The sequence below is a fragment of the Trichoderma breve genome, chromosome 6 (assembly GCF_028502605.1).
Source record: "Trichoderma breve strain T069 chromosome 6, whole genome shotgun sequence".
Lineage (NCBI taxonomy): Eukaryota > Fungi > Ascomycota > Sordariomycetes > Hypocreales > Hypocreaceae > Trichoderma > Trichoderma breve.
The window spans coordinates 870870-892840 of NC_079237.1; the positions used below are offsets into that span (position 1 = coordinate 870870).

The window sequence follows — 21971 nt, forward strand, 5'->3', positions numbered from 1 at the left end:
GGTGCTTTTACTCATGTTTACTAAAAGTTATTACTGGGGCATTAGCCTTTTTGTAGTTGGAAAGCAGCTCACGGTGTTGTAGAGGAAGTGTGAGCTCCAAAAACGGGTATTCGGCAAAGGCCCGAATCCCACGTTGGAGCTCATCACCGTTTTCTCTATCATGCACCAATGGTATTTACACATGCTCAAACCCCAGTTGGCGAGCTTCTTTGATGTGACCCAGAGAGTTCCGGGTGACATCGCTGCTGTAACATAAGGTGTTGTCGGATGAATTGCCGCAAGCGTGAGTGGACTACGGCAGATCTTATACGATGAACGGTCAAATATGCGACTCTGTGTGGAGACCGTTGATATACAAAATACGACGTTATAGTTAAACGAGATGTGTAAAGACATTTCCAAGTCATTTGATACGTGGAGTTTGGTTGCCGATTATTATTTACAATCCCATTTTGGACAGCTGCATAATCAGGATTCGGAAACTCAGGGATGTTGATTGTAGAATACGTTATAAGCGATGTCGTATTGTAATCTGCAACAGTCAAGTTGGGTCCTACGAAACAACTTACACCGGTCAATGAGAGCCCAGTTTAAGGTTCTCATTAGGACGTTTAGATCTTCACAGCTTGAGTGTGAAAGATGCATCTTATGCTTCTTGCTCATTCGTTTGGACACCTAAAGCCGCAATAAATCTGACATCTTGTGAATAAAGTAGGCGCAACTTATAGGGTTTTATTACAGTTGAGATATAATGATAAACTGATGTTGCAGTGAGCGGTATTTGCATGGTATGCTCACGATACCCAGTAATTCAACTGTATAGTACCAAGTATTGATACCTTTACACTGACGATCCCGCTTGGGTCAGCACATTCATGGAGAAGCCCCCCACAGCTGGAACGACAAAGAGGTGCGTATTGTAAATTATTTAGGTGTTGGCATGGCTGGATCCCCGTTGCCGATTTCAGGGATGACAATGCTCAACAAGGCACGTAGGCGCTCGTCACTTTCGTATTCCTTCAGTGCCATCTCTCTCCACTGTGCCCAATCTTGTCGGATCCCAAAGGCTTCTAGTATTGCAACTGCCAGAGGTAAGGCATTAGACCACTTGGTTTCCAAGGCCAGCCCCCAGAAGAACCTCCTGGCTTTCTCATCGACAGCGCGACGAGTTATCCAAGAGAGGCCCTTTTGCCGTAGAGCATCCGTCAAAGCAACATCGTCGTTACTGAGCGAAAATTTACCGGTCCACAATGCATTCATGTCGGCAGTAACAAGCGACGGACCAAAGGCTTCACGTGGTGGCACAACACGTGCCATCTGCCAGCCAATAATGCCTGTGATGTGAAGGTCATCGTCAACAAGTAAGTGGTCTCCTTTATCGTCAACGTGCTTTAAAAAGAATTTCTCTGGAGACTTCGCTTCTCCACCTTGTTCGACTAGCTGTGATACGTTGTCTTTCAGAAAGCGGTACACTAGGTACGCATCAACTGGAAACTCGGTGTAGAGTTGGCCGTCCGCAATCAGCTCCAGGTACTGCTCGGCGAAGGCAGTATAATATGCTGTAGAATTATGGAATGGCCCAGTAGGGGTGAGGACGCCGAATCTGTCGCTTGCTACAGCCGAAACTTCGATATAAGATGACTGAAAGCACAATGATCCAGCTTTAGGAAAGGGATGACGTTCTAGCTCAGTCAGTATCTCGGCAAGTTCACTCCAGATCTTTGCTTTCTCGTCGTCAGTAGCCACTGTACTCGACACGCCTTCGCCTGTCCAGGGTCTCCCTGGTAGCTCTTCCATAAGAAGAAAAGCCACACCGACACCATGGTCTGTCCCATCACTGCATATGCCGTAACTGAAGGCCCGAGGAGCTGGTACTGTAGTGGTTTCGAGAAACTTCAAGGTTGCGTACTCGCTGGCTATCAAATAGTCCGCTAATGGGACGGGAAGACCAACGGCAAAGCTCGTCACTCGAGGAACTCGGAGAAGCCACGAGGGAGAGCCGTCTTGGAAGCGTATGCGGGCATGATAGTTGGCGCTTCCCCAGAGGGCGTTCGGTCCAACCTTCGACGAGTGTTCAATTCTGCAACTCTGACCGCCATTCAGTCTGGACGCAAGTTGACATACAGCCGCGTCGTTGATACGAGAGCGGAGACGATCGATCTCGGCGGCAATGTTGTCCTCCTAAGTTGCATCATCCAAGACCTGTCACTCAACCACATTTAACACTGTACCTCAAAAGGATGTAATAAAAGCTACGTTGTTGTGGAAGAAGGGGAAGGGGAACTGATTTCTCGTACCTCGTCACACGTATGAAGAGAAGGAGACAAATGGGTGAGGCATAGATGGCGGTTACAGCTATCGCAACCACCGTTTGCTCTGACACTTGGCCTTTCACAACTAGGCACTGAGCAATTAAAGAATCTGGACACCATGGCGCGAATGACGTTGATATATAAGATCTCGGAATATGCAAAGTTTTGACACTGTGGATTTCGCGACTTGATAACAATTGTGGTGAATGCGATGAATGTTGAGCTGCGCTGTGATGAGGATTAGATGTACTCGTCTAACCCGGCTCGGCACAAAAAGGAAGGTCAAACCAGGGAAAATAAAGTATGAGTCTGATATATTACGCAAAGTTGGCCAGTGCAACCAGATACTGAAGTAAAAGACGAGTATACCTATACATGCACGTATACGCCCCCACGCATGTTTTCCTGAGCCTCTCTTACAATAATTTTCCTTTTCCAGAAAGAAACTGAAAAGATAAAAATGAAAATTTCCTCAAGACACCCTTGATTAAATCTTTTTGTTAGTCCCACATCATTTCAGCTGAGCCTTGTTCAGCTGTGATCATCAATGTCGGTGATTAAGCTGTTGGCAACCAGCGACACCCAACGCGAGGCTGTAAAAATTGGTGCGTCGCCAACTCTCATTTCTACCCTAATCGTAAATAAACATGCAATCACTAAACGCAATGTAGCCTTTCAACATATTCGTAACGATGTCTCCTTACCCTAGCACTTATATATTAGATCAAGATTCGGGCTTATTTGGGGGGTATAGTCATAACGTCGTGAACGTTAAGGGCGAAGGTTAGAGTGAAAAACAAAGTAATTTTGAGTTCAATTTGATATCCATAGGTCCTGAATTAGCCTTCTTAGTCGATACAAACATTGAATCCATCTCCAAGAAAGACATTCGACACAGAGTCATTAGCGATCAGCATCCTTTTCACACGTTCTCAGCACCTGTCAGCAACAAGGCGCTAATGAGTTGGAGGGTTCCATGATCACTTTTAGTTCTCCCATGAGATGAGGCTAACGTCTCTAGTTTGACGGATCGCTTAGGCCCGACCCGATGATCATGAGCATCTCACGAGACATGAAACGAGGGCGAATAGCCCTGGAGTCTTACCAAATTGGGTCATCAAATTGCAGGTATACGAAAACAGGGAGACTCGAAATATATACGTTATAGTATGCTCAAACCAATTGTTGCTAATCTCCAAGAATGTGAAGATGTTCTAATTGCCCATATAATCATGTAAACCCGCTAAGAAATGCTTCAATCTTGATCCTCCACGGCTGCCTATTCGTGATGGGGAAAAAAAAACACGGGCCTGCGGGGTAATGAGGCGGTGCTTTTCTATTCATCAGAGTCTTACTTCTTGGAATTTATCTGTGCTTACTTTTTTCTCATATGACATCTTGGCTACATTTGTTGGAGATTGTAAGTCTATCGCACAATGAAAAGCCAACAAATGCCAGACGATGCGCCGACTAAGAAGCCGCCTGAGGGGCAGCTGTCAATGAAGGAGATATGGGATGCGGCAGCCAAAGAATTCGAGGCAATATGCGGAGAGTCGCTGCAAAGAGGCCAAATCAAGAGTTTCGAGGATGTTCAAAAGAAAATCAAGAGCGCCAACCAGGTCTCAAATGGTGCCGACGAAGAACAGAATGTAAAGTGGGAAAAGGCAAAGAGTGTGGGCCTCCAGTCGCTCAAATATCTCAAGATGCTTGTCGGAGCTGCTTCTCAGGCCTCCTCATTTGTATATCAGACCACATAATTTGCCATATGGTAAATGCGCATATGCTAACAACATGAACTGTAGATACCAATTCCTGAGGCAGCGGCCAACATTACTGGCTCTGCACTCTGCTTTGTCTTTGACATACCCGAAACCATCAAAGGCTATAACGATGCCATCAACCAAGTCTTTGGTGAAGTGTCCTCAGCCTTGTCTCAGTTTCACATCTACCAGACGATAGACAATGCCGACCCCTTACTCATTCAACAGATCCATCTAGTCTTAGTCAGTTTCGTCAAGGTCTGCGCCTATGTCGTCAAGTACCGCCAAGGTCGCAAGAGGGATCGCTTCTTGAAGCAGTTCAAGTCTGTTTTTGATGATGACTCAGGTTTAGCCGACCAGATGGCAGAGTTTCGGAGCGCCTTGCAGCAGCAGCGTGATGTTGAAGGGACGGTCACACTGGCTGTGGTTGTCGAGACGAAACAAGACATTGCGCTCCTACTCGAACAGTCTATCGTTTTTGGCAACATTATTCAAGAGACGCACCAAGCGGTGCAGGAGACGCAGAAAGGAGTGCAAGCCCTCAGAGACGACGTTAACCGCATGAGGACCCTCATTAAGATCCGCGACACTCTGGGCGTGCCGTCAACTGTCCGTCTCGACACAAACACCACACAGACCTGTAGCGACATTGCCGACAGGTGTCTTAGTGGCATGGGATCTTGGATCTGGGCACACGAGGCATATACCGCTTGGACAGCCACCAAAGATAGAGACAAGGATGCGCAGCGCTTGTTAATCGTGTCTGGCCCTCCATCTTCTGGCAAGACATGTGCCACTGCCCTCATCACGAAGCGCCTGGAAGAGCAAAAAGGGCGCACATACGTCTCACATTACTTCTTCCCTTCTAGCACAAAGAAGGCCGACAGCGAAAAGAATTCGATTCAGTCGGCTCTAAAGTACATGGCCTTCCAGATTGCTCGTGTTGATGTAGCAGTTCAAAAGGTGCTAGGTAGGGCGTGCGAGGAAGAGCCCTCTGCATTCCGCCGCTCGGGGAGCCTCGATACCCTGGACAACCTCTGGGAGAAGCTGAAGATTGGAGCATCTGGATCGAATGCTGTATACTATCTCGTATTCGATGGTATTGAAAATCTACCTGACCAGCAGGTCAAGATGTTGTTAGACTTCGTCTTCAGCCCCAGAATGGCCAAGGAATCTTCCGAGCGCGTTCAGATTCTGTTGAGCGGAACGGATGATCAGTTCGCAAATTGGCAAGAGAGTAGGAACTCTCTAAAGATCCAGATGGAAAAGCACAATACACCAGACATGCGCATAGTAATCGAGGAGGCGCTCAATCAACGAGGAATGCTACAGAACACGAAGCCCGACTCGGACCAGCAAAGAGCCAGAGATAAAATCCTCGACAAGCTGCCACAGAATGTTGAGGGAAGCTATTCGAGACTCCAGTTTGGGCTGGACGATGTGATGCGCCTTCTGAGCACGCGCACTGCAATGCGCGAATTGGACCGGATGCTGGACCAGTCAATGAGTAGCCACGAAGCGGCTATTAAGAATTTGCAGAGGTCTTTGACGGCGGATGAGATTAGTGAGTTGAATGAACTACTGAAATGGGTTCTGTTTAGCAACGAGCCCATGACTCTGGAGAAACTTGAAGCCGCCATGGTATGTGCTTGTCATGTGTAAACTGGTGCTGGACTAACAGGCTCTAGTTCTTATACTCAGGGACAGAATCGCTTGCGTCTCTTGAATACATCATCAAAAATAAATACTCAGCTGTTCTGAAGCTCGATGATGGATGTGTTTTCGGTCAAGATGGCGTCAAAGAATACTTGCGCAAAGACATAGACTCATCCGGGAGGGCGTCAAATACCAAGGATCGCGCCACTATCAGCATGACCATTACCATCAATAATGTGGACCAGGAACTCTGCGGACACTTCCTCTGGGACCTTGCACACAAGGCAATTCGGGACAAATTCAACTTTAACCTTGATGGCGACGCCTCCAATGCTCTACACGGTGGCAGAGGTACCATTGCTGTAGACGAATTTGAGGCGCATCACACCATCGTTACACGAGCATTTGAATACTTGAGCAAGCCACCTAGGGAACAGACTGAGAATATTGGGCCATATCTTGTCACTTGGCTTCCATTTCACTTGTCTCGCCTCCGCCAGCTCGAAGACGATGACCAAGGATCCCTTATGCCGAGCGAGCAGTCCGAAATTGGACAGAACCTGTATAAACTGTTCAAAAACGATGAAGTTTTCTTGCGTCACAAGGAGAGTTTCCAGGATGCATGGTGGATAGTCAGCGAAATAGAGGATTTGCAAAAGTGGTTAATGGATTCAGCCATCATGCGAAGACTGGATAAAAGATGGCGCGATGAGGTGCAACTAGCAGCAAGTCCAACAAGAGGATATTTGAAGGAGCTTGTGAGGGTAATTATCCAGGGATTTCTCAGAGAAAGAAGCTGGAATATTTATTCTGCTTGCCAGTGGCTTCTTCAATTGATGAAGGCAGTAAGTGGCATTTCCTGGTCCGGTATTTCAAAGTATGATGCATGAACTGACGTTCTGAAACAGGACGAGAGAAAACTCGAGGTCCATACTGAGACCCCTGATGGCAATGCGGATGCCTTCGCTGAGATAGACTGGAACCGCATGAGCACCTGGTGTCAAGGTATTCTAGGTTTGCCTGATTCAGAGCTCAATTCGCTCTGGTACGAGCGCCTTGCTACAGCCGCAACTGACGATAGGGTCAATCCCGAGGTTGCCATATCCCTTTATCAGCGCGCCATAGAAGAGAAGAACCCCAGCTGGTTGTGCTACCAAGGATTGGGAACGGCATTTTCTAGGCAAAATCGAACTTTAGAGGCCGTGACTCAAGTGGAACTGGCGCTGAAGAGCGCTCAACAAGAAGATGCTACCCCCAAGCCGGAAACAAAAGACATTGTTGGGCTGTACTTAATGTTGGGCCAGTACGCCTATGAGGCAGGTGATGTGCATGATGCAGACAAGTACTACTCACTAGCATGTGAAGGAGGCGATGAATCCCAAATAAGAGACGGACAGTTGGGCCGTTTGAAGTCGAGACTGGGCTTCCCCGACACAGAGGCAATACAGGCGCTCAAGAGTACATTAGCTCAGGAGAATGGGAAAGCGGAGATGACGGCCGCCATGGAGATGATTGCGCTGGACACCGATCATGAAAATCTGATTGCAAGGATGTTCGCTGTGTTGAAGCAAGATCCTGATCTCCTGAAAGAAGTCCTGGATGCCATGGAGAAAGCAATATGGAACTTGACGCCAGGCAACACCTCCAAGGTGTTGACAGGGGACGAGCGTTTCACTGAGGATGAGGCTCGCAGCGTTCTCCTCTGCGATCGAGGTTTCGCAGCATACTTGTTCAAAGCCTCGTCTGACGGCCTCAAATCCGTCAACGAAGCCCTGCGGCTGTGGGAAGAGAGCCGTGATCTGGTCGCCAACGTCGGCGGCTCCAATGCTTTATTTACACGGCAGCGTGCCACGACGGCATTGGCAGCCCATTACTTCCAGAGTATTGCAGAAGGGCTACAGCTGAACTATTATGATGCTCTGGCCAAACTGACCAAGCTGGCCAATTCAGACTCTGACTACAACCTCTATGGAAGCGATGCTATCGGCCTCCTGGGCGCTGCTCATGTGCTTTGCGGCAAGAAGGAGTCGGCCAGAGAAGTGTTGATGAACCGGGTCAAACAAGGTCTGCAGATCCTCTCCGATGACATACTTGAAAATGACAATGTCGGGTTTTCTATCCTGGAGAAGGCGCTAGAACAATACCATGATTTCAAGAATTCAGTTGTCGCTCTGTCTCTGCTGGGACAGCCAGATCTTGTAACGGACGCCTTGTACTTTGAGACCAGCGACATCACGGAGGTTGACGACGAGCGAAAATCACAAGCATTGGACGTGGTCTCTAAGTTGGCTAAAGAAGTAGTTTGTGTCATCAATTCTCAGTTTCCAGATACCAAACTCCAATCTCAGCGCATTGAAGCGGCCAAGGCGTACGTCGACACTCTTTTAGCTACCGCTGAAGCCAAGACAGAGGTGAATGGCAACAGTGGGGACGGAACACCGAGAGTTTCCGACCTCACTGCCTACGCGCACCGCCTCCTCCAGTCTCGCATCTTGCCTCTTCACAAGGCACACACCCCCAGTATTGACAGAGGAGAACTTGCATGGTCCTGGAGTTGTGATGGCCGCACTTCAGACGGCAGGGTATGCAACAGTTGGAACAGTTTCGAGGACGACCTCTACCACTGTATCTACTGTTCGAACAAAGATTTTTGCGGCGACTGTTTTAAGCGACTTCGCAACCCAGAGTTTGGCGTAGATTTTATGGAGTGCAGCGCAAAACACAGGTGGCTGCAAATCCCACACCAGGGAAACAGCATGTATGTGAGCTTGAAAGCCAAGACCGTGCGTGTGCCGATAGATGTGAGGCCTCCAGACGAGGACGACAGAATATTGAAGGCTTATTATGCAGAGGATGGAAACGGAGAAGAGATTACAATAGATGAGTGGAAGGAGAGAGTTGCAACTGAATGGGGCATTTCGCTCAAGACCCTGAGCGAGACATCGAGCGAGGATGGGAAGAGTTAAACATATCAAGGATTACTATGAATATTGAGATGAGGCGTATTCGCAGCAAGATGGTGGTATATCTGAATACACTTGAAGTGGCTGTAAGAAAACGAGGTTTATTCGATTTATCTTAGCATTAATCTAACTGGATGATCCGTATCAATCATGTTGTTCTTCTTCAGATGCAGCGGATATGCATGTGGAGGGTATCGTTCACAGCCCCCGCCACCCATCAACATCTCCTTGGTGGTTTCTCTTCTCATTTTCAAATGTAACACAGTTTCTACGTCATTCAAACACATCTTACCTCAGGCTTATACTAATAAATTATATAAAGAACCTAAGTAGTACAAGAGAAGTTACCTAGTACATACTGAGAGCGGAGTAAATCTAAGACAATTTCATTACCCAGCCCCCTCTTCGTTGTAAACACTCAACAGTCTGAGTAATTTTCTTTTCTGGCTTACTGATGTCTTATATTGCTGCGTAACTATGACAAAGGTTTCAATGAGGTCTCATCTGATCCATTTTGCCACGCCGAATAAACCTGATTTGGTCCATCTCACCGCTCCGAAGTTTCACCCACACTATCCATATTAAGAATATGAAGCTTATTAGAACCCGTACTTTCCCACTTGGTCTCAAAGAAACTTTGGACAATCAGCTAAAGACTGTTCAACTATCCCAGCTCTTTTTGTCATAATGAAGGTCACTACTGTTCTCTCTATTCTCGCTGTTGCTTCCAGTGCAGCAGCTGCAGGTTGTGGGCGAGGATTAACTTACTGTGGAAGTAGTCTCCTTGCACATGGTATGCAACTACCTATAAGCTCATGATAGGGATTTGACAAGAGGATACGTATAAAGATGTTGACTCGTTCCACAGGCAACTACCATGAGCAGATCAACGAGGCCCTTAAGAGGGCAGGAAAGCCAACTGATAGCCATCATATTCTTGACTCGTTATTCTTCTGCACTAGTGACGAAGATTATGTTGTATGGGAGGCTATATGCAAACCCAGAGAGTGTTATGATGCGGGTCTTGGGAACTCTGATCATTGTATCGGCGACCCCGAAGAGGAGTAAGAGAATTGTCCCGAATGCTAGATCGTATCTAACAGTTATCAGGGCTAAAGAACTTTAATCGCCGACTCCAATGGACTGGGAGCTCAAAAATTCAAATCAAAACCACGATCTTGGGGTATGGAGCTCTGCAGTGTGCTCAATAACCGTCGGGGAAGAAATACGCGATTTTTTATGATGCCTTGTTTGACGACCGTCTTATTATAGGTTTTCCCCTATGTATTTAGGTTTTCCCTATATATTTATGTGAATACAAGGACGGTCTGCGAAACCTCACTGCCGAAGTCCTTAAGATGTAGTGGCCCATAGTTAAAGGTATCCTCAGGTATAATACCCATTCACTGACTGCTTCGACGAACCGGGATACCTCTCAGTGGCTAGCTATGTACAGCGAATCTACTGGTGTCATATCATTCGCGTGAGTATCTTGGCTAATGTCATTAATTAGAAGGGGCCATTAATCGAATAGATCTATGAAGCAAAGATACATCTTGGTCGCTGCATGTTACAGTGTCTTAATGGAAGCTACCCAAACTCTTAAATTTGAAGCTTCAACTGGACAACCAACATGAAGACAAATGAATCCAAGGGCCACGAAACTGAGAATGTAGGCTTCAAATAGATTTAAAAAAGAGGTCTCAATTCGTATATAGGTAAATAAGATGTCCAGCGAGGATGGGTAAAGTTGGATAGATCAGAGATCAGTACTACTTAAGATATCAGAAAAAAAAAAAAAAAGCCACCTCCCATTTTCTTTTTATATGGCCAGATTTTCTAAGTTATGAAATAGGACTTGTTGCACTTTTACAAATCCTATCGATGGCGCCGTTGTATCTACGCCTTTCCATAAGAATCTCCCTGATGAATATCCGAGTGGCCCCTTCCAATCGTTACCCCAAACTTATGATTGCCCCTATTTCCTAGTACTTGACCCCTGAAACCATTCGCAATGCGATCGCCCTGCTGTAACTTGACATTATCATCTACCTCTGTTCGTTCCCAACTATGGCCAGGGCCCATATTGCTCATAGCCTTTTGTAAAGTTTGCTCCAATAGATCGTCATGATTGGCGCGTGAAGCACCATGTAGTAGCTCCAGGACAACAGGAGGTTGACCATCCTGAATTTCTTCCACTTCCATGCGGCAAAGCTCACGTTGAGGCTGGGTGACTTGCTGCATCAACACCAGAAGATTCAAATTCTCAGTTATGTCTTCAAGAAGTCTGTCAAATTATTTCTTATCGCGCAAAGCCCATTTTGTCTTTTTCTGTAATGCCACGCCTTGAATACGCCGAGAAAATATTTTGGTTGTTATCGATTTTAAGGCTTGGGTTGGTGCATCGATTGGGTCCGGCTGCTTTCGGTGATCAGGAATTGTTTCTTGAAGAAAGCACTTGCTAATGAATAGGTACCATTGGATCCATTGCACTGGTGACCTTTGATTGATCACAGAATCTCCTGGATTTGTTCTCCAGCTCTCTAACATCTGCCAAGATAAGGTCAAGGAGCCTCTGGGCGGTCTCAACTATTTATGCATCGAAGTTAACGATTATTGACTTTCATGTGCGCAAGTCAGAGAGCACGGCATTAGAAATCCCCCCCATCTTGTGATTTATAATTTCCGTACTTCTAAACGGGCCTAACGCTTGTTAAAAGCTTCGCCGAAACGCTGACCAGGTTCCACATATTCAGAGCGTTTCACGATGGAAATAAATATCACTAGAAGCGAGGTTGCAAGCGATATAGCCCTAAGGACAGCTCCAGCTGAGTTGGCCATACAATGTATTAAATGCCTTTCGATATCGTTGTAATATAATATATAAATTCACACTAGATATGTATGCTGGACTAATAGAGAATCATTCGGCACGCTTACTTAGTTCAAGGAAACGGTTGATCCGGTACTTCATCGTACAGCAAAGCCGCAAAGATCTGCTTTAGTTACCTGCATAAGAATTACAACCAGTGTAGATAGACTGGCACCCAATAATGCCTGATCACACCAAACTTACCCCTCCCGAAGCCTCGCGTAATGTATCATAGTATATGTACTCTTTGATTAGATTCCTTGGCACATGAGCTCCTTGGCACATGAGCTATGGAAATTTATGGCAAGTGACAGAAACAGCCTATCAGATTCCGCCACGATATTTGCATCTACGCTGATGCCTAATGATCCCATCAGGCTGCGCTGAGCCTCCATCCCAACAACGGAAAATCATGGCAGACCAGTGGATTATATCGATAAAGCTCAGTACATAAATAGCAATTTCCAAGTATAATTACTGATTTCTTCTTACTTCTTGTTAATCCGACTTTAATTTGATCAGATCGCGTTCAACAGAAAGAAGTGAATACAGCTTGAGGCGAGATGGCATCCAACGGAGAGTCAAGCAGACAAGGGCATACATATGGCCCTACCACAGCATATGGCCAAGGAGATAATATTTACCTGAGAAATGAGGCACCCAAAAGTTTGTTCAATCGAACAGCATCTGTTTTGTTGCTATTCATACGCTAACCACGGTGAAAACAGTTGAATGTCGAGAAACCCTTCTACTCAAGGATCCATTCATTTATAAAGAGAACCTTAGAAACGACAATAGGGAAAGGGCAGACGAAAATTCAGACTTCTCAAAGACATTCTTCCAAAAGAAGGGCACACAGCTACTCCATGAAGCGTCAAACACCAATCGTGATACAATTTTTGGGGGAAGCCCCGAGAGAATCTATCAGCAATTGGAACCCTGGCCATAGTCGGGAACAACAAACTAAGATGGATGACAACGTCACGTTAGCACAAGGTGATCGCATTACGAAGGACAATGAAAGCGGCAATGGAAATATTTCGGCCAGCATGGCGCCGAATCGGTCAAAGTTTAACTACTCTTTAGCATCAACCCAATATAGGTTGCCGACCCTGTCGAAGCCGTCTTGGAGAAGCAACGCGTCATCCCAGGTTACCAGGACATCCATTACCATGCAGAAACATTATCTCCGGTTGCCGCATAGGCTATGTATGACTTTTAATGGCAATCTTACAGACATGACCAAGGATTGGAGCCAAGATGAGTGGGCTCACCATCGTCGAATAGTTATCTTTGAAAAAGTTCAAACTGGAGTAGATTTAAATATCAACTTTAAATCTATTCCTAGTAACGAAACACAATCAGATAATATCTACGTCTCATGTATTTGGTGGGCAGAGAAATCTGATTATTATATTACTTCTATTGATATTATTAATCTACTGGAGCAGCTTACGGCTGCGCCAAACCGATTTACCGTTGAGGAAAAGAATCGCATCCGCCGTAACCTGGAGGGGTTTCGTCCACATTTTATATCCAGGGCTAAACCGAGTACCGAGGAGTTCTTTAAAACTATTACGGCATTCCCTCACCCTAAACCTACAAGGCTTGGGAAAAACTTCCATGTACTGGCCTGGGATGTTCTCGAGCCAGTGCTTAAAAGGCTCATTGGTAAGTATAGCAGTAGACCAAAGAGCATCCTACCTACGCTACCTAGCTACATCGTGGAGTCAGAGCCCCAAGTATCTACTTCAATAAGCGATAGCGTACAAGAAGACTCCGAATATAGCTCCAGCATTCAAAGAGACCATGACGTTATGGTTTTTATCCATAAGGATCGCCAGTAAGTTGCGTATCTGCAAGGCTGCGGTTATGTTGGTTAACTGAGATCTAATAACTAGTGACATTTCTACATCTTCTCAGGAGAGAAATACGGAGTCAAACACTGCCTTGGACATACTAGCTTCTAGGGTTGACAGTGTACCGCTTGATGATTATGTTAAAACTTCGCTGAAAAGTCTTCATGATGATAAATCAGAGGTGGAGAGGCAATTGATGGAATATAGTAACGAGATTGCGACAGATAACAAAACCAACTCGACAGATGGTGGGATTGAATCAACAAGGAACAATGATAGTCAAATACGGCAAGAGATTCAAGAAATCACCAAGCCATGGCTTGACAACTAACTAGGAATTTATTCCCAAAATCGAGATTTAAAAATAGCTTGTGAATTGCTTATAAAGAGTGTTTCTCTTAGTCTCGGCGAAACTAAGTATTATAGATGCAGTCAGGCTTAAAATTTTATAGTTTTTACAGCTAGTGCATAGAGTTAGTAAGAAAGTATTTACAAAGACTTATAAATTATATAGAATAGTGAGAAAAGTAAAGTCCATATCATTCGTATATTTGCCCTGAGAGATTACTTAAGTCGAATTGTCTGGATCTCATCACCCCAGCCTCGCACATGATACTCATCATTTCTATACATAAGGCCGTAGCAATTAGGAGACTAAGACGGCACTCGAAGCTGCCGCTATGAGAGGACATCTAAGTGTCGTACAACTACTTCTTGCCAACGGTGCCGATCCTAAACTTCCAGGTAACGACAGAGCGCTGTATCGAGCTGCAGAAAACGGCCACGCGGCTATAGTCCAGTTGCTGCTTACTAGAGGCGCCGATTTTACATATAACTAGGCTACTACTCACGGTGGTGACCACATGTATGCAAGGACGCTGCTAGATCTAGCTGTTGGCAATGGCCACGAAGCTGTAGTACGGCTGCTACTCGAAAGTAGTGCTGATAGCAAAGGTGATACATCCAACAAGGCGCTGGCGGAGGCTGCTTGGGGTGGTCACGAGGCCATAGTGAGATTACTGCTCGCAAATGGCGCTCGTGCTATATAAAAGACAGTATGGCATTAATCTGTGCTGCTGCGATGGGGCATGAGCATATTCTGCAGATACTGCTTGAGAACGGCGCTGATATAAACGCAAGGCATCTAGATGATGGTATCTGGTACACAGCGCTAGAGATGGCTGCGTCAAGGGGACGCACTACTACAGCACGGTTTTTGCTTGCAAATGGTGGTGCTTGGAATGTAGGCACAAAGGATACGGAGGAGCCTAGCTGAACCGAACTAGAATGGGCCGTTCAAGAAGGGCATGAGGGCATAGTGCAAATGCTTCTTGTGAAAGGCGCCAGTCCCGCAGATTTAAGCAAGGCATTATGCCTGGAGTTGCTATTACCCGATATTGAAAACTTTTGGTGGATCTTAATAAACCAAAGCAACTATACATCAATTCTAGCTTCCCTTTAACATCTCCTACAGCATCAGTGTTATGAGAGGTGGAAAGTTATCGCGCTCTACGTTCAAGTCATGTTATCAGCCAACTTTCTGCTCCTGCTAGTGGGCTTCGAAAAGCAAACTCGCATCGTAGGTCCGGGACAGCAGATGCCTCGTCATTTTAGTTTTCGCACGTGTAGCCTCCCGAAACGAATCGAAGACATTGCGGCTTTTCTTCTCCGCATTTGACTCGACGCTTCCTATCATAATCATGTATCAGACATCTGAAATTTCGCCATTATATCACAGCGAAGCACTTGCTAGAGGCTCGTTAGCAAAAGCACAGACAGATAACCCATATCAATAAGGCTCAATACATGAGGAGGCCGTTTGAACTTTGGGCCGGCTTGCCCTCGTCCGTCGAGGCACCAGTGAAGTGTCAGTTTGGCTGCTGCATGGCCACCATTGAGCACATGCTCTCCCTCTCGCCATGGTGGGTTTTCTTCTGATGGAATGACGTGATTCTTTGTCTACTTCTAAGTAATGAATGACTTTCTCCGGGTTGAACAGACTAAGCAACTAAATGTAAAAGTGTCTTGTAAACACCAGGCGGTGATTAGAATACAATGTGTAGTCCTCCGTCAAAGAGGCCGCCACGATAGGTGGAGAAACTGGAGAGACGATAGTAATGGAACGCTGTTAGCACATTTAAGCTGCTTTTATGATATACCTCCTCCGATTCGCTGATTGAGTTGGGATAAATGCAATAAGTAAGCACTGCTGCTTGGCCAATCGGAAAAAACATATCGTAAACGTACCTGGAGCTTGCATATCTATGAGCACTACGGCGTTTATGGCGTAATGACTTTGAAAAGTCATTATGTTTGGTTTTTACTATCGCTACGTCTTTTGTCAAGGTTCGTATCAAGTTTCTCCAAAGTAGAGCGTGTACCTATACGCCATGTCCCGCAGAATCTCGCGCGTTCCAGCTGGTCTTCTATCAACATCTTTTAGGTTCACGATGAAGTGTTATACTAAGACACTATGACAGTGTATTGAATGAAAGGTTTAGGAAATCTGAAGAAATGGTGCACTGTAAATATAAAGGCACATTCCAGCTCAGTTGTTAGACAGCTAAATATCATAACAGTACTGGTTTGCTAATTATAGTTACTAAATTTTGCGCAGCCTCGAAATTTGATTTCAATTAGCAATTAGTACTACTACTCTATTCAGGAAAAAGATAAACTCCAGTAATACTGGATATCTTATTAAGCCCAGAAGATCTATTCAAGTGCTTCCACACCTCCTGAATGCAATGCTTTACATGTCCCTCATTGCTATACTTAGGACCCATAAGCGTACCCGTTGATGCTACCCTCGCGAGCTTCCACCACGTATATAAACAATGCGATAGGTGCCAGTCGATAGTGGTCCGAACAACACCGATGCCATCTTTAATCTCAACACCAACCCCTGCGAGGCTTGAGACCTCAGCGATGCTAAGCTCTTTGGTTACCTCGGGGTAATTAAAATATGTCCAGTTATGGCCATTGGCCAATTCTTCGAAAATCTTGGCTAGACCCTCATCGCGGCAGCGATTGGGGAGCCATGCTGCCGCCATATGATCATAGATGCAACCGCGGGAGGACGCTTCTGTGGGTGTTTTCCCGCAATAACAGGATGGTTGGCGGGCCATTAAGTGAGACCATGCTTGCTGGCATAGATTGAGCAAACCCCAAGCGGCTAGGATTACAACAAAAAGGCGCCAGATAAGAGAAAAGGCCTTTTTAGAACGTCTTTCGGGTTCATGGTCTCTCGAAATTTGTGGTGTTTCATCCATAGATGCTTCTAGTAGACGTGGAACTTTCTCGTACGGCGTCGCTCCGAGAAGCTGCAAAATTTTCGACCATGGTGAGTCAAACCACCTAGTTTGGGGTAAAATTCGCAGTCAGTATATTTATGTGTGTAAACGCTAATTGGTAAATCAACTCACATTTTCGTTCAACTTGGCTGCAGTAAATTCGACTTAGGTACTGGATACCGGAATTGTTGAGGCCTAGAGCAGGAAGTGTAAGACTTCAAGGGTCGGACTTCCATTCGTTATTTATAATAGAGGACTTGGGGGTAGCGGTTATATAGTTACTTGTAGTGGGATTCTGCCTCTCGAGTACTCAAAGAGAGTGTCATCTACAGTTATGACAGAAGTGAGATACTGTTACCTGAAATTCCGAGATAGATTATTAGAAAGAGGAAGAGTCTAATGCTTGTAATACTCTATAAAGATATCGGATTAAAAGCAGCTTCTGGCATACTCCTGTAGAGGCAGTAAACATAGCGGAATGTTGCCAAAGTCCATAGTGTGCTCGAATACAACCGGACTTTGTCAAAATATTAAAAGTAACCCCGTGTGTCCATTCTCATCTTTCGTCCCGTCGGAGTAGGCTCATCTTTCGGCCCGTCGGCGTCGGAATAGGCTAGCAGGGTCGTCCTGGCATATTTGATCACTACCTTTTGGGATATGTTATGACATCTCAGAATGCAAGATGTATGATAAATCAATATAGCTTCTGAAGCATATACAAAGGAGTTATAGATGTGTGTTTACCAGCTGGAACCAAGTCACGCTTTTAAGCCAAGCAAATTAATGTAGATGGATGCACAAGCAGGTGATGTGTACAGTAATTCCAAACTCTCTTCATGTTCAAAATTGTTCTTTTTGAGCGCCACTTCATCTTGCTCTTGTTGTGGAGCGGACAAGCTGCCTATATGGATAGGACAAGCTAGCATCACGACTGCCGCCAGCTCATCAATTCGGCTTCGCCACGTCGCCTGGGTATATCGAAATTTAACTCGATCCTTGATTAGCGTAGTAGATTTCACGGCAGCTGTAAGCGCTAGTCTTGGCATTTTATCTGAGAAATACAAATTATAGAAATACAAATTATTGTATAAGTGCCGTCTTAGCCGAACATGTTGTCCCTCGAATGGCTTTGAAGTGAGCCATAATAGCAAAGGTCTCTACTCAAAGAGGAGATTATGCCAATATGAGTAAAATCAATGTGTCAGTGTAGTTGTAGATATTTTGTTAAGCGGGCTTATTGCTGTCACCCGAAATAGTATAAATCACAGCATTACCACCAACTGTTAAAACAAGAAAAAAAATCATCCCCTTCGCTCGTCAATAAACCACAGTACAGCTATCAAGTCCAAGATTCAAAGTTCAACCCAGACTACCAAACCGCCAAAATGAGTCTCAGCCGATCCTATATCTCTTTCCTTGGCCTCATGGCCATGGGAACAGTTGCCACGGCTTTGCAAGTCAACATATACTCGGACCACAACTGCCAAAACTTCATTGGATCTTTTTTCCCTGGAGATTGCGATCCTTTACCCCAGCCCAATGGAGGCATCGGCAGCTGGCTTGTTGTTTGCCAAAACAACTTCGATGATAACTGCGAGAACATTACCTGGTTCAGCAGCAACGGAGGTGATTGCGCTGAGGAGCACGCTGTCAGCGCCCTCGGCTGCGGCTGCAACTCTGATCCTACGACTAACGATAACCTCCGATGCCAGAGCACGGTTGGTCTGGGAGCTCATTTCTGGGGTGAGCGTGATATCGAGAGCCGTAAGCATTCCATTTTACAACATCAACACTCAATAACTGACACTAACGCTTCTATCTAGAAAACTAATCTTTGGCTCTCACAAACGAGCTAGAGACACTGTTGATAATGTACTTCACTGCACTCGTTTTAGATAGTTTAGAAAGCCTGTTGCTAACGCAGCATTTACAATATACTTGGACAGGAGCCTGAAGGTCCTTCTTATCACTATTAACGTCTGCGTGTAAGATGACTCACTTCCAATCTGATCATCAGCCAACGTAAACTAGATGTTTGTTTGTTTGTCCATTTTATTTGACGCCCACTGAGTAAGCTAGTAAGTTACATAAGTCCTCATCTAATCACTAGGATAGTAGGAGGAGCTGTGTTCACGCGGTCGTTACGTTTCAAGTAGGCAAAGGAAAGGGGGTGGTGTTAATCTGTGATTGGGGAGGGGGAGGGGGGGAGTAAAGGCTTGTTCCCCCATTAGTTTCTGGAATTCTTTACATCTTTTATCTCCTATGAGGTAAGTGAGGTGTATTACTCCAATATATATTTTGCAGAGTAGTAAGAAGAAAATTAGAGTCCACATTAACCATATTTCCTGTTACCAATGATCACCTAAGTAGAATGGTCACGATCTTATCGCTCCAATCTCGCCTATGGTACTCATCATCTCTATACATAAGACCGTGTATCCAGCCTTTCCCAATAACAATGAAGTGATTGCCTTGCTTTCGTAAATACCACGGATTTCCAGAGCCAGCGAGAATAGCAACTACATCGCCAACCTCGACGCCAGGGAGCCCAGTTCCGAAGAATCCATGCTCTGTGATAATAAACTGTTTGGGCGCCCCAGCTTCAGTGGAGCTCCATACAGGATCATTCTCTTGATTGAGCAGTTCCTCGATGGTTTCCATAGGTACGTAATCCAATAATCCCGGAGGAAGTGAATATGGTTTTTCAGTTTGCTTATTTTTTGCTTTCATATCAGCGATCATAGGTCCCAGTGTCCGCCGAAACTTGAGTCGATGAGGCCAAATCTGTTGAAGCTTTTGGTAATTCTCCGAGCAGAGAGTTATCCACGAGCGCAGAGATTCAAGTTTTAAAGAAGCAAAGTCGTCACCATTGATGACCCTCATACCAATGGGGTTGTCTGCGACAATGGCTCGCCAAAACGCTTCAAATCGAGCTTCTTGGGAACCGTATCTTGTTCCAAGATTTTGCTCCACTACAATATTGTATAAATCAACCTCATTGTAAAAGTCTTCATCTTGTCCAATATCTATAGACATTGTTACTGTGTCGACAATGTGACCAGACAGAACGAGGTAGTCGCCTTCAACTTTTGCATCATACTCGATTAAAACATCGATCTGGGGATCGTCTTCAGCAAAGAGAACATTTGAAGCGCCTCTATTACAGGTCCAGTTCGGAATCCAGGTTGGGAGAGAGGTATCCTTAGATGGGTCAAATTTAACAAAGGAAAGGATATAATCCTTTCTCGGCTGGTTGTCAATTCGATGTTTAGGGTAGCTGTCAACAATATGTTTGGCCGCATTCTTAAACACAGCCTGAACATCTAGAGAGTAGTCGATGGACTTTTTAGCCCAGTGAAGTTGGGATGGAAGCTCTGAAAAATGTCGTAACAGCCCAACCAGACTAAAGATAAGATCTCTTGGGTCTGTGGCCAATTGTCCGCCAAAGACACCCATTAGATGTCCGAGAGTAAGATCGCGCATTTGTTTGGATTGTCTTCTTGCTCGATAAAATCCAATATGCGAAATCGTTTCCAGTAATGACATAAAGTTGATGGGTTTCTGGTCTGGCGGTTGTGTCATGACTTGCATGAGCATTTTCAATGATGATCGTACGTCAAATATACGCACGTCATCCAAAACGACATTTTTCACATCTAGCCCCATTGCGCGTCCGTATCCATAGACCGTACAAAATACATCAAAGTCGATTTCATGTTTTCCACAGACCAAGGTAGCCTTCTCGGAAACAATAGCCTCTTGGATGACCCAGGCTCGTCGCCAATATGGCCTAGATGCGATATAGTCCAAGCCATGCAGGAGTCCAACACATTGAGCATGCGTCAGATCAAATTCCGCGGGCTTTATAGCTTCTAACAGAAACGTGCAAAAGTCGGGAAGGCTTTCCTTTTCAGCTTTTTGAACGCGAGACTTGTCAAAGTCGAGAGCAAGAATAACATATTCGAGGCCACCGTGTGTTTCTCCCATTTCTCCCGTCTCCAAATCTCGATATGCCACGGTGACCATCTTAGGATCTGAATCGGGAGACCCATAGTGACGGCGAGCATCTTCAGATACCCACCGACTAGCATATCGATCCCGTACATTGGCCACAATCTTCATTGACTCCAAGTCATTGCTGTATAAATATACTGGCGTTTTCCCTCCTGGTAGTTCAATAATATGTTTGGATCTGGCATATTCATGCCGTGCCTTTGCCACCTTGAACAGCATTTCAAGGTTCGGATCGCCATCTTCGCCTAGCCACATGACGGTCTCTTCAGCCTTTGTGTATATCTCCAACATCATCCTCACTTGCTGGTTCCTCTCAGAAATGGAACTCTGATCGATGCAAAGTGCATCAATCCACCATGTTCGCGTTTCCGAGACATCGCGAAAGCGACAGAGAACATGGAAGAGATTGGCTGTCACACTCAGCTGCTCCGTGTCGCCTGAGTATATTGTCCGTCTATCGATTTCGGCATCTCCCCATACGTACGATAGTGCCGTATAAGGACCTGGATCTTCCAGCGAGATGGATTGTAGTTGGATCCGGATAGGATCGGGACCACTGCCCGGTAATAGCTTCAATAGACGGATGTAGCGATCGTCAAGTGGTTGATACAAAGGGGTATCAGATTCAGCCTGTCCACTGACCAAAGATATCGCGGCCACATCATTTTCTTTGCCGCCCAGATCATCTTCAGAATTCTCGAAGGACATATTCAGATTCTTTATTCTAGATATCGGCACCACAGTCTGTGTATTATTGATATGCTATGTCTACTGCATATAGATAATTATTGAGAGGGGTAGGTCTCATAGGATGCCTCTTGCGGGCCAAGGCAGATTTACCCCTAAGTCAAGGCTGTGCCTTTTTTTCGGTTAGATACATGCACGACGACGCGCTACGGTCCAACCTGAGAATGGTCTAGTCTTACTATAATATGCCTGCTGGCGACTAAGATCACGGTCCGACTGAGGCTGCATTTGAAGCTAGTGGGCTTGGCTCTGGACTACCTCTTCATGTCGGTTTCCCATATATGGTGATGTGGAAAGCTCTAACAATCGAACTGGTATGCCGTCTTGGCTAAATAAATATGGGTTTTCGTAAACTTACACGCACTCATACGGAGAGTCTCAATATCCACCCTGACGCACGAGATTCCTCTGTAAACCCCCTACCAAACGATGAACAATCCACATCTCTCTGTTTCTGCATTATAAGAGTTGCCACTGTACCATCCATAATACGTA

The 21971-nt window shown here is 45.5% G+C and overlaps 5 protein-coding genes across 5 annotated transcripts; 3 read left to right on the forward strand and 2 right to left on the reverse strand.

Annotated features, from left to right (window-relative positions):
* Positions 1 to 924: 924 nt before the first annotated feature.
* T069G_09188 (phosphotransferase enzyme family domain-containing protein) lies at positions 925 to 2432 on the reverse strand (the record flags this gene model as incomplete). The annotated part of the gene is made up of 2 exons (XM_056176398.1): positions 925 to 2181; positions 2298 to 2432. The coding sequence occupies 2 exons, from the start codon at positions 2430 to 2432 to the stop codon at positions 925 to 927; spliced, it is 1392 nt and encodes a 463-aa protein (XP_056024876.1).
* Positions 2433 to 3748: 1316 nt separating this feature from the next.
* On the forward strand, positions 3749 to 8694 carry T069G_09189 (uncharacterized protein; the record flags this gene model as incomplete). The annotated part of the gene is made up of 4 exons (XM_056176399.1): positions 3749 to 4051; positions 4115 to 5713; positions 5761 to 6573; positions 6637 to 8694. The coding sequence occupies 4 exons, from the start codon at positions 3749 to 3751 to the stop codon at positions 8692 to 8694; spliced, it is 4773 nt and encodes a 1590-aa protein (XP_056024877.1).
* Positions 8695 to 9378: 684 nt separating this feature from the next.
* On the forward strand, positions 9379 to 9759 carry T069G_09190 (uncharacterized protein; the record flags this gene model as incomplete). The annotated part of the gene is made up of 2 exons (XM_056176400.1): positions 9379 to 9484; positions 9560 to 9759. The coding sequence occupies 2 exons, from the start codon at positions 9379 to 9381 to the stop codon at positions 9757 to 9759; spliced, it is 306 nt and encodes a 101-aa protein (XP_056024878.1).
* An 8341-nt stretch (positions 9760 to 18100) lies between these two features.
* Positions 18101 to 18546, forward strand: T069G_09191 (uncharacterized protein; the record flags this gene model as incomplete). The annotated part of the gene is made up of 2 exons (XM_056176401.1): positions 18101 to 18479; positions 18539 to 18546. 2 exons carry the CDS (start codon positions 18101 to 18103, stop codon positions 18544 to 18546), a joined length of 387 nt encoding a protein of 128 aa, XP_056024879.1.
* A 527-nt stretch (positions 18547 to 19073) lies between these two features.
* On the reverse strand, positions 19074 to 21437 carry T069G_09192 (heterokaryon incompatibility protein (HET) domain-containing protein; the record flags this gene model as incomplete). The annotated part of the gene is made up of 4 exons (XM_056176402.1): positions 19074 to 20057; positions 20115 to 20214; positions 20305 to 20936; positions 21030 to 21437. The coding sequence occupies 4 exons, from the start codon at positions 21435 to 21437 to the stop codon at positions 19074 to 19076; spliced, it is 2124 nt and encodes a 707-aa protein (XP_056024880.1).
* Positions 21438 to 21971: the final 534 nt, after the last annotated feature.